General features: G+C 40.7%; 1 protein-coding gene across 1 annotated transcript in view; it reads right to left on the reverse strand.

The window, feature by feature from the left end:
* TRHDE (thyrotropin releasing hormone degrading enzyme) overlaps nt 1–13,353 on the reverse strand; it is a 930,657-nt gene that overhangs the window by 844,149 nt on the left and 73,155 nt on the right. Inside the window, exon 2 of the mRNA XM_075600229.1 lies at nt 9,211–9,484. Within this exon, the coding sequence (XP_075456344.1) occupies nt 9,211–9,484 (274 nt within the window). The remainder of the gene's footprint in view (nt 1–9,210; nt 9,485–13,353) is intronic.

The raw sequence follows: 13,353 nt of genomic DNA on the forward strand, positions 1-13,353 counted from the left end.
TTACACTAGACCATAGTAAAGAGTTTTTATTTATTTCACCAGTGAAAATGGTGAACATCTGGTTCATGTTATTTAATTGTGCTCATATTATTTATTAGGGCTTGTATCTCATATACTGTTCTTTTAAAAAGAGGGAAATAAAACATGTATTTTAAATTGTTAAACAAGACCTAAAAGTGCATGTAGGGTGAATTCTTACAATATTAACAGACCTGCAAGGTTCATACTTGATCAAAAGCAGTTTTACAAACAGCACTGAAAGTTTCCATTCTCTCTATTTGTGCAATAGAGAGGGCAAAGAACTGAGTGTGTGAAACCAGAACATTACATTACATTCCAAAACCAAATACAAAACCCCAAAATCATTTAGAATCAGAACGCCACAGTGCCCAAAGATGATTTTCGTCATATCTTTTTAATAATTTTAAGTTTAAGTTTCCTGATTATTTTTACAATTTAATACAATTTAAGCATTTTTTCATGCATTATTCCATTTTTGTCTTTACCTTCTTATATTCTCTCTACATCCCTTCTATGCCAGTACCAACAAATTGGGATTAAGCCCACCCAGTTGAGGGTAGGACAAAACTTTCAATGAATCGGGCTTCACCAGCCCTAAAAGACTCCCTGCTCTCCTCCTCACATCAGTTATTTTTGTCCTACTGGTAAATAGTCAGGTTTACATATTTTTTTTTGTTTTACTGATGCCTCTTGGTACGGGGATTCACAGGCTTCCTTATTCCCGGACTAAGAAAAAGATGTGTCCGAAGTCAACAAACACTACAATATGCTCATTTGGCAAGTGGTATACAAGCAGATGTGGCTTACCCATGATCCTAGCCATTGCACTGAAAGTACAGTATGTCTCCTGCCTTGTGTTATTCAGCAGCAAGCCATTCCCTCTTGATTACCTGAACAAAATCTCACTGTAGTCTCTGGATTTTGATGCAGTTGTTTGATGCAACTCCAATCCGAAGTGTAGGGGCCACTAGTATGGAAACAGGCCACGCTGGTGCCGCCTATGATTTCAAAAGGATATGGGCTATGAGCCCTATTTGTCTGTGGAGAGTCCTCATGCTACTAAATGTACACAGGTTTTAGATGATTCTGTGTGACAGTATGTATACTGTAGTGCCGACGAGTATTCTAAAACAAATCTGGGGCAATCACCAACAAGACCCAGGTACATCCTGGGTACATCCTAGGTACATGCTGGGTACATGCTGGGTACATGCAGCAACATTTCCCTGACATTTCTGCACTCAGACTAATAGCCAATCGGATTACAGCTGGGTCCCTGGCAGTCCCATTCAAACTGAATGGGACTTCCAGGGACCCCTGCTGTGTTAATCCGATGGGCCATTAGTCTCTGCAGAAATGTCACTGAAATGTCTCCAGCATTCCCCTGCACCAGGAGATACATTTGGTGTGCTGGGACCGTGCGCTCAGTCAGAAGGGGGTCGGGGACAGAGAATGTATTGTCAAGGGAGCTGTGCTTCCCTGGACTAGGCCTAGCTTGCCCCCTTAGTCCAAAGGTAGCCCTGAGACCCAAACAGATTGTGGCTGCTTCAGTGACAGGCCCTCTTAGATTAGGATACTGCCCCAATTAGAGCCTATAGTGTCAGGGACACAGCGACGCCGTACAGTACTTGTGGCTTGTGATCTGGGACCAGACCACCATCTCATGATAAGATACTATCTTCACGGTGGGATTCTCCAACCGGATTCCACCCCACATAGAGGTGGACGCCATCACTGACGGAGACGGTTTGGGACCAGATGGGCCTCTTTCTTCAGCTGGTGGTATCAAGATCATCAAGTGCACCATCTATAACACACACTTCATGTGGGTAGCGCTACCGCACACTTTGGGGTGGGTTGTGGCTCTTGTGGACACTGGGTGCTTAGGTGCCATGGGCACCTCAGTACGTTGGGGGAAAACCTCACCAGGTTGTGGACAAGGTGGTTGGGACACTGTGTGGTTACGGTCGTGCGAGGATGACCTAATATGTGTCATTCCGTTATAGTGTTATATGTGTTCAGTAAACCTGTTATCTTATACAAGTGTGTGTATTTATTGTATTGGGTCCTGTGCAAGGGGTATCCAGCAGTGCTAGGATCTTTCACAGGTGGAGGCGCTGTCACCGGAATGAATCAGGTATACCCCAGGCTCCCTGAAGTGGAGGATCAGGCCTCCTGTGAGCCTATCAGGTAATGCGCACCACACATAGTCACCCTAGACACGGGAACGGGGGCTACATACTTTATATATTTTGTTTGTAAACTACCTGTAGATCATCTTAAATAACATGATGCAGTTCATAAATACAGTGTACAGAACTGAAATTAAAAACAAGACACTAAAACAAGCTTCCAGCAGGTCAGATGTCTCAAGATGCATAAACAATTAAAATTATAAAAAGAAGAATGTTTTCTTTCTCTTTACTATTTTTCGTTTACACTGCAAATTACACTTGGGGTAATACATAATTTATTTGAATTTAGATGTTGTAATTGTTTAATTTACATTTTTTCCCCCCTTTCATTATAATGTATATTTTACTTACAAATCCGATGTCACTTCATTTCTTAATTGATTGTATTGTATTGTATTGTATGTCTTTATTTACATAGCGCCATGAATGTACATAGCGCTTCACAGTAGTAATACATGCTGTAATCATATAAATAACAAAATTTACCAACTTAAATGACTATATTTACTTAAATGCATTATCACAGCTATAGAAGCACATTCACCTGTTTTGCATTGTTTATTAATTTACACTATTGCATATTCACTGTAGTCTGTAACTGTAGAACACTTTTTAATACATATTAAGAAATGTAAACTGAATAATGTAAAATCTCTGTAGATGTAACATTTCATTTGATAAATTGAGGCTACAAAAAATGGCTAAATGAAAAACAATCATACATCTTTTCACTTAAAGTGTATTGTCACTAATTCTCCTGGATCTTTCTGCTGCCTTCGACACTGTGGATCACCCCCTTCTCCTTAATACTCGACACTCCATTGGCCTCTGTGACGCAGCTCTCTCCTGTTTCAAGTCCTACCTATCCAACTGTTCTTTTAGTGTTTCATCTCTAGTTTCTTCTCTCTTTCACACCCTCTCAGGATCAGGGTCCCACATGTCTCTGTCCTTGGCCCTCTGCTCTTCTCACTCTACACCTCATCACATGGTGAACTAATAAATTAATTGACTTTCAGTATCATCATTATGCTGGTGTCACCAACTACCTGTCCGCAATCTCCTCCTGAAGCCTAACGTATCCAAAACACAACAAATCTTTCTCCCTTCCACTGTCATCCCTACACTCAAACTCTTCCCCGCTGTCAATAATACCACAATCTTCTCATCATCACAACAAACCCCCTGCATAAGGGTCATATAAACTCTTTTCTCACTCATAACGCAACTCAAATACTAATTCACTCCTCTTGTCGCGTCTTGACTACTGCAACCATCTCTTATTTGGCATTTCCCTTGTCAGCCTGTCCCAATTCCAATCCATCAAAAATGCTGTTACAAGACTCATCTACCTCACTCACAGTTCCACTTCTGCTACACTTCTTTACACTATCTACACATATTCTCTAGAATTAAATTGAAACCCTAGCTTTGACTTACAAAGCACTCTATGATACTGTGCCCCCTTACAAATCAGTCCTCATCCTGAAATATACCCCTGAATGACAACACCATTCTGCCTACGACATTTGCCTCTCCTGCCTTATTACCTCCTCTCACTCCTGTCCAGGGGTAGATTGTAGTTTCATACCGGCCAGACGAATCCTTGAAAAGCAGCCTTCCTTGTACAGCGTTGCGGCATCATTTCAAGGCAAAGCATCGTCATGTGACATTATGTTGTCAGGGTATTTTTTATATGTATTTGGGGGGGGGGGGGTCACATTTTTTAGCATTGTGTCCAGTATTTTTGGACAAGCCATCTGGCAACCCTACATTTAACAGAAGAGAGAGTCAGCCTACTGTAAATTGATTAAGGCAAATTAAAGATTATCATAAACTCCAGACAAGGGTGACAATTTCAAAGCTTTATAAAGATATCGCAAGGGAATTATTTGTTTGAAACTATTAAAAAAACAATGCTACAGTATAAGAAATTGCCCGCCGATCCTACAGTACTTATTAAAAGAAACTTTGGATAATGTTATTCTATCTGCTTTGGATCAGAATGCCATTAGTTCAGATCCTGGTAAATACCGTTAATCTAAATACAGTCTAATTTAAACAGAATACTATTCTGCCAACTTTCTATCTGATCCATATATTCTTAAGGCCCACCTAGAGATCCATAATCTCAGGGACGGGTTCCCAACTAGATAATGTATGTAATTATCTGGATCATTACTTACAAATGTCTGTTTTTGGTTTGTCATCTTGCATCAGAAACACCACTGATTTACTTACAAAAATCAATGTCATTCAACCAGTCAATTCAATCACTAACTCTAGATGTACAGTCCCTATACATAAATATACCACATAATCTGGTGATTTAAAATGTTAAATAATATTTGACTACTACAGTTATTGATGAGGGGAATCATATAATCTAATGTTAGATTCACTTTGAATTATTTTGCACCACAATCATGTTATGTTAAATAGATAGTATTTCCTACAGCCACAAAGGATGGCAATGGGGGCCAAGTGTGACCCCCTCCTATACTAATTTTATTCTTCGGTGGTGGAAGACAGAGAAAATCAGTGAGATCATAACATCTATACCAACCACAAATGTGGCTTTGATATATAGAGCTGTATTGATACAGTACTATGGACAGAAAGAACATCATTGCTACTGTACAACAATATATTCAAGTATTAAAATCGGCGGTTTGCGGGATGGATTCCGGCGGATACCCAAAGACCGCCTGTACAAAGAAAAGATATTGGTTAAAGTATATGAGAAAAAATTGTTTCTAATATAATGTATAGAAAAGCAGGGTATTATTACATTTGTTTGCAAATACAGTATAATGCACAAGATGCTATCAGATCAATCTTGAACAAACATTGGCACATATTATTAATGGATAACACTACAGGACCTTCTCTGTCTACCAAACCAAGTGTCACCTTAGGAGGCCTATTAATATTAAATGTCAGTCCACATTATAAAGGCAGTGGACACCAAGTGAATCCATGCAAACACATAGAAATTTAACCTTGAGGAATTTGCAATGTTTGTAAATTTGGTACAAAAGCAAAACTATTTCACAATTTTGAGGGACAGATATATCAGATGAGACCCTTTATCATCTGTAACACGGACAGGGTTGTTTTTGTTAACATGCTCTTGTTGTAGAAATTATGTAGAAAAAAACAAAGCATATATATATATATATATATATATATATATATATATATATATATATATATATATATATATATATATGTCAGAATATCTAAGTGATATTGCACTTGTCTATTGACAAATTGTAAATATCTAAACGACACCACTACCAAGGTTCTGATCTGTAAGGTAATTTATAGGGTACATAGACAGCGTAGAGGTGATGATCTAGACAGCAAGATAGTACAGGATAAGACTAAATGGATCTACTGTACCAACTGGCACAAAGAGCCTGATAGAACTCAATAAAGATTTTCACTGTCATGCGTTTGTCTAACTGACTCTGTAGCCACTGTAAGTTAGCAAGATTTATTCCTGTATGATGGTAGATACAATACTTTCAAAAATCTATATTATATTTTTGCGACAAAAAAACCTATTTATTTTAAATATATATATATATATATATATATATTTTCTTACTCTACATATTCAGTTAAACTTTTTATTTTTCTAAAATTATGTTTTAAATGACCTATACGCTTTCTAGGGATGCAAACTGCTATGAAAGGGTTAACGAGGCAGTGTATATAGAAAAACAAGGGGTGTCATAGGTTGTCTTACATTACCTTGACAAAGCTGTCCATGTGATAGTGCCAAACACATTGGCTTGTAAAGATGCTGAATTGATGGTAACTCCTCATGATTAATAGTCTTTCAAAGAAGAATACTGACAAACTAATACAATGTTTTCTATCTATTTCACACCTATTTTACCTTGTACATTCTACAGTTTCTATTGGAGCAGGAAAATGTAAAAATTGTGCCTGAAATTTGTGAAGTTCTGGAGATGACACTGAAGGACCAGACCGATGTGTGGAAATGCCTCAAGTTTTAGCAAGACAAGGATAAACATCTACATTCCCCACAACCAGGATTTTGAGTACTAAAGGCTGTATGCTTAAACATTAACAGGAGAGGGGGAGTCCTTTTCATCTACATCTAGGGAGGATGATATCCACATCCCTGATAGCACTGGAGAATGCAAACATACTGCATCTAAGTAACACATTTATTGACATACATGAATATAAATAAACATTGAGGTAGCCCACTGGAAAACTTTGAAATATAGAATATAAAGAGCATGGATTATAAAATAAAATTATAAAGTAAATAAATTGTTGGACCCAGCATAGGGCCATAGTGGACAAATAGGGGATTATACGGCTTGCATTTTTGCATGCATACACAGAATGATAGAAGTATTCACTTGTACATACATACAGATGCACAAATTCATATCAACTGGTCGACACTAAACAGACTGATTCCCCCTGCACAGTACTCAGATACATGGAAAATTCAGATAGTATCCTGAGTCTACTTGAGATTTTGTGAGTTTACCGGTCCTCCCAGGAGCCTTGGCCAGTCTTGAAGGCCCACCTGATGTCGGCACCACAGTTATTTCCCTTTGATCCCCAAAGGGCCAATCAGAGCCCGATATTTAAATATTATATTTGTTTGGCAAATAGTCCATTGAATGACTGACTCATCCTTGCCAGGCATCAAGGAATGGAAAGTAAAACACATTAATCTGAACTTGATAGACAGAAATATCTTGTCTACTGAAAGCTGACAGATAGACAGCAATCTAATCTACTGCAGCAAAACGACACGCAGCTGTGAAAGTTCATTTTTTTCACTCACAACAATACCATGTACTTTATTCTGTGAGAAGACTTCTCAGGGGATAATCGGTAATTTTCACTATTGTTTTCTCTTTTACTGACCTCTCAGCTAGTGTTTCGAAATAGTATGACAAAATATTATACAATATGAGCACCCAATAAAGGTAAATACTACAGTATGTAGTGTTAAATATAATTGATTTATTATAGATTGCTTTACAAACCTTCATTTTGTTTAAAGCTGCAGTTCAAGCAATATCCTACATGTGTGTTTTTTAATAAATCAGTTCTGTACTATGAGAAAATACTTGTAGCATTTAAAAAAAAAAAACATTTTTAATGTACAGTATTCTAATGTAACAAGCATTATTGTTTCTATAGCAACCATTTACAAAGTCTCATGCCCGTCCTCTTCTGAATTTGGCTCTGGCTCTTGAGCCCTGCAATCACTCTAGCAGTGCACCAATTGTATCTAGTGACTGCCTGGTCACATGATCTTCCACACAGAACTTTGCATCTTTGTTCCTCTTCTGCTGCACTAACAGAGATTTAATGAACCCCCGAGCCGAATCTTCGCTGATCGAACATAGGAGACTTAGCAACTTAGCTAATCATTTGTCAGTGTGCAGATTGTATTGATGAACATATTGAATGGAGAAAAATAAAATAAAATGGCAGCTTGAACTGCAGTTTTAATACTTCTGAATTACAGTACACACTGTTTCTTGTGCGATCCCCCTTCCTGTTTTACATTATGTGAACGGTTGGCAAAAATAAAAATGAAAAGTCTATGTTCTTACTCAAACTTGTACCAATGTATGCAACATCAAAGTGTCACATTTAAAGTGTTTGTAGATTTCATTTTGGAGTTATCATCTTTGGATGTTTTCTTTCTATATTTTTAATCGTGGATGCTTTCTGAATATCTGGATATCTGCTTTCTGATTAATTTCTTCAAACAGGTATGTTTCTGTGAGCTGAATTCGCCTATCAATTGCAACAGAACTTAAAATCTAATTAACTATTGGGTATGTTTCTGTGAGTTGATTAGGCAAACCCCTCCCTTAATTGCTAGTCAAATGCATGTGATCAGAGTATTTAAGACAGTCTATCTTGGCTGTGAGCCATATGACTGCGTGTAACATTAAAGTGTCACATTTAAAGTGTCTGTAGAGTTAATTTTGGAGTTGAAATTGGAGGTGAGGATTAGAGGAAGATCTGGACTCTGCACCACAACAATAACTTTGCAACTGTGAGAACTTGACTTTCTAAATGCTGTGATTTTTTGTACTCTTCATATCCTCCAATAACTGGGAAGTCTCTCCTCCTGCATCTCACTATGCCCTCCCTATTGCCTTTTCTGTTTACTGTTTCCTCCCTCCTTTGTGAACGTCTCTGTTCTCTCCACCTTCCCTACTACCCACTGTACCTTTATTTATACACCCCTCCCTCAACAGCTTCTTTACCCCTCAATAAAAAACATCCACACAAATCCTCTATTCACATCCTCTATCTACCCCTTCCTGCTGCTGGGGATCTCCCCTAAGCCTGAACCCAGACATATATCCCTGTTCTCACCCATGCCTCAATGCCATCTCTTCCCCTGTAGATGGTGTTAACCTTCTGATTTAATACTGTTTAACTTTAAAACTCGCCCCACAAATCAAGCATCCCAATTGCCTGCACTCATGGCTATTGTCCCATACCCACAGTCACTCCTACCACCCATTGTGGCCAAGAACTGTCATCTACAGCACTTATTCCCTCACCTACTCTCTCTGTAAGTCTTCCATCATACCACTTAGATTGTAAGGTCTTCGGGGCAGGGATTTCCTTTCCTATGGTCTGATTTTTCTGCGTTTATTGTATTATTATAATTCCCTGTACTGTATTATTTGTGAAGCGCTGTGTACACATTTGGTGCTATATAAATAAAGACATACAATACAATACAATGTATATTTTTAGTTAGTCTCATTTTGTTGTATTCCACATTACTTTAACTTGCTGTATTTTATCAGTGAATATTGGTTTATATTTGGTTTTACATGAAATGATTAATATATTATACTCTTGCTGCTATTATCTATGTGATCTATATATAAATATTTTAGTTTGTTAAATACAGTAGTATAAATATTAACATAAATGTAGGCCATGCACAACATATACTTACTACAACACCAGTCTTTGTGGTAGCTTCACGGTAGGTGAAGTTGCACACCGCCCATGCAAGATAATATGTGGACATTAAAGGAGTCTGTGAAAAATGATCCGTAACCCATCCACCTTCTTCAAAAACGGAAGTCTCCACTGGCATATTTGACAATGATAAATAGGAGGTCTGATGCTTGATGCTTATTTTGAATGTGGCCTTGTAGATGGGCTCATCAAAGCAAGGGAAGGCTTTTCTGGCATGAATTGGAGAAAACTGTGTAACTCCAAGTGACCTGAAAAAAAAAAAAAAATTGATTTTTTTTAGTTAATGTTCAGAAACAGCCATGAGAAGTGTCATTTAGAAATGTACAAAATAAATGTAACAATTTATTTATTATATCCTCAAAATGTACTGTAGTAGTAAAGATGATACAAAGATAAAAACAGAAAAGATAGACTGTCAAGGACTGAAGATATATGTCAAAAACAGAAACACCTCCAAAGTAGGGCACATGTTAAAAGCAGCTAAGCTCACTGATGAATATAGTTTTACGCAAATGATTATTCAAACTATAATTGGTATTTAGAAAATAAAAAAAGATATATTTTTTTGACTGGGGAATATGAGTTATTTTACTATGCTGTACAAGTATTAAAGAAAAAGAAAGGGATGAGGTCCGTTATCTTTATTCAGTATTATCGATCAAATGTCACACTAATTAATCCAAAATGAATGTTCATCTATCCTGTGAATATAATACCATAACATATGTTCACTAAAAGTGTCCAAAATTACTTTTAATTATCACTATTGCATAATCGAAAGTCTGCTGCCAGTTACACTGCATAACATTAAAACTCTACTTACAATTCTGATATGAGAACATATCCATTTGAAAACTGCAGTAACAAGCCCATTTTATTGTTGTACAGTGAGCAAGACCTACAGTATACCTTAATACAGTGGTTTTCAACCTTTTTTTCTCTCTCTGGCAGCCCTAATCACTGTGTTAGGTTGCTGAGACACCCCTACAACAGGACAGTCTCAAAAGACACAGTACAGAGACACAGTGACAGGAGACAAAGGGTGAAGAGAGTCAGAGGAGGCAGGGGGGAAGAGTCACAGGAGACAGGGTGAGCAGAGAGTCACAGGAGGCACAGGAGGCAGAGAGTCAAAGAGATACAGGGGGCAGAGAGTCACAGGAGTCAGAGGGGGCAGAGGGAAGACAAAAATCAGGGCCAGCCTTAGGGTAAGGCAAGAAAGACAGTTGCCGTGTATCCTGCAAATTCAGGGGGCACCACAGTCTCTCGTCTCCCTCTGCCCATTGGTGCAGAGATTCAACTTGCGCTTGACTGGAAGAGGAAGCTGGAGGAGGGAGAGCATGGCCCATGGCCCCCGGACCAACACCAAGGAAAGAGAAGTGTGGGTATGTATGTAGAGTGGGGTCTTACCTTCTCCGGAGTGGTTCTCATCCTGCAGCATCATGTTGTCATGGTGACCCAACGTTAAATGACGCCGCGTTGTCATGACAATGTGACGTCCTGAGGAGAGCCACACTTCAAGGAATCACCCGGGCTGGCAAATAAGTACCTTTAATTCTTCTACTGGTGGGGGTCCCGCTTCCAGCAGGCCGCCTTGGGTCTGCAATGGCTGCTGCGTCCATACTGCATGGGAGTGCATGGGTGAGCGTGCAGCGCAAACAAAATGCCACACCTCAATGAGGCAGGCCATAGAGCGCGCAACCATGTGCGCGATGAAGCACAACGGTGTGGCAGATTTTTTGCGAGATAAACAATTTTGTGTTTGTCGTGCGATGGCTGGGTCACGGAGGCGATTCAGCCAATGAGGGGGAACCAGCCTTGTGTCACTGTCCCACCTCCACCACACCTCTGCCACGCCTCTACCACGCCTCCCTGTCGCACGCATCTTAGAAATCCCAAAGGCCACAGTTCGCTCAAGCTACAGGTGCGTGCGACGCCAATGCACTCCGTTGCGCGTGTGCACCTACAATATCCAAGGCCTAAGGTTGGCCGTGCAGAAAGTCACAGGAGACAGAGGAGACAGAGGGGGCAGAGAGTCACAGGAGACAGAGTCACAGGAGGCAGAGGGCCATAGAGTCAGAGGAGGCAGAGTGACAGAGAGTTACAGGAGAGAGGAGTCAAAGTCACAGGAGACAGAGGGGGCAGAGAGTCACAGGAGACAGAGTCACAGGAGGCAGAGGGCCATAGAGTCAGAGGAGGCAGAGTGACAGAGAGCTACAGGAGAGAGGAGTCAAAGTCACAGGAGACAGAGGGGGCAGAGAGTCACAGGAGAGAGAAATCAGAGAGTTACAGGAGGCAGGTGGCAGAGAGTCACAGGAGACAGAGGGGGAAGAGAATCACAGGAGACAGAGTCACAGAGAATCACAGGGGGCAGAGATTTACATGAGACACAAGACAGGACATGACAGATCAGACACACTCCTCTTTCTTGGCCCATGCTGTTTCCTTCTCTTCAGCTGGACCACACACTCCCAGGCTCCTGAAACCCCCTCTTGATTGGCTGCATAGCTCAACAGGAGGCAATAGAAATTAAGGAAACTGCTCAGCACCCTAGCAACTGCCCTGCTCTCTCCCTGTTCTTGGGTATTGAGGACATCCTGCAGCACCCTTTTGATCCTCTTATGGAACCACAGGGTGCTGTGCAACCCCAGTAGTACTTAAGTATTAATAAATAAAAAAAATAAAGATCCTGTAAAGTGATATAGTTTTTTAAATTAGTAAATTAGTATTATACAAAGTAAAGATTATTACTACTGGCCACATTGTATATTACTTTAGCAACTTTGTGGCACTAGATGTTTGTAAATTTGTTTGAAAAATGTAAAGAAATAAAAAAAAGGGGTGAAGATTTACGTGGTCAAAATTTGCACAGATTGTTTCATACACACATATATTTTTAATACTTATCTCTCACTCAACCCACCCCCCTCTCTCACTCAATCTCCCTCCTCTATCACCCTAATCCTCCTTCTCTCACCCCCTGCACCTCCTCTCACCCAATCCACTTTCCCTTCCTCCTCCTTTCACCCCTCTCCCTCCTCTCACTCCAACCTCCCCATCCTCTTTGCACACTACCCCTCTCCTCCCCCTCACACAATCCCCCTCACACAATCCCCCTCTTCCTCTCACATCCTGCTCCTCTCACACCCTTCTCTCTTACTCAATACCCCCTCCATCACACTCAATACCCCCTCCATCACACTCAATACCCCCTCCATCACACTCAATACCCCCTCCATCACACTCAATACCCCCTCCATCACACTCAAAACCCCCTCCCCACACTTAATAAACACACACACACACACACACACACACACACACACACACACACACACACACACACACACACACACACACACACACACACACACACACACACACACACACACACACACACACACACACACACACACACACACACACACACACACACACACACACACACACACACACACACACACACACACACACACACACACACACGTCCTTCTCCACCACCCACAAGAATTTTACCTTGTGGGAGGAGGCTTCCGGTCCTGCTTTGGGCCAGACTTCTAGACTGGCCCTACTTCTGGCACTGACCAGCAGGGCGCAGGGTTAAGGGGACAAGCCCCACTACAGCTGCTGGGCAGAGCTTGGGCCCTGTAGCCAACATAGGCCCAGCAGCCAGATGTAGAACTTCCAGTGCAAGCTGACTGGGCCCCCCTATTATCACCGGGCCCAGGTCAATTGTCCCATCCCAATAATAGCATGTTCTTGTATAGCGCTGCTAATTGTACGCAGCACTTTACAGAGACATTTTGCAGGCACAGGTCCCTGCCCCGTAGAGCTTACAATCTATGTTTTTGGTGCCTGATGCACAGAGAGATAAAGTGACTTGCCCAAGGTCACAAGGAGCCGACACCGGGAATTGAACCAGGCTCTCCTGCAGCAATCTCAGTGTCAGTCAGTGTCTTTACTCACTGAGCCACTCCTTCTCCTGTGTGTGTGGATATATATATATATACATATATTAATGTTGGGAGGGGGCGATTGGGTGACATATGGGGAGTTGAGAGTGACATGGAGAGCAGATAATGACATGGTGGAGGAGAGTCCCTCCCTCCTCCAGTGCTGC

This window comes from Ascaphus truei, chromosome 5 (genome assembly GCF_040206685.1).
Source record: "Ascaphus truei isolate aAscTru1 chromosome 5, aAscTru1.hap1, whole genome shotgun sequence".
Classification (NCBI taxonomy): Eukaryota; Metazoa; Chordata; class Amphibia; order Anura; family Ascaphidae; genus Ascaphus; species Ascaphus truei.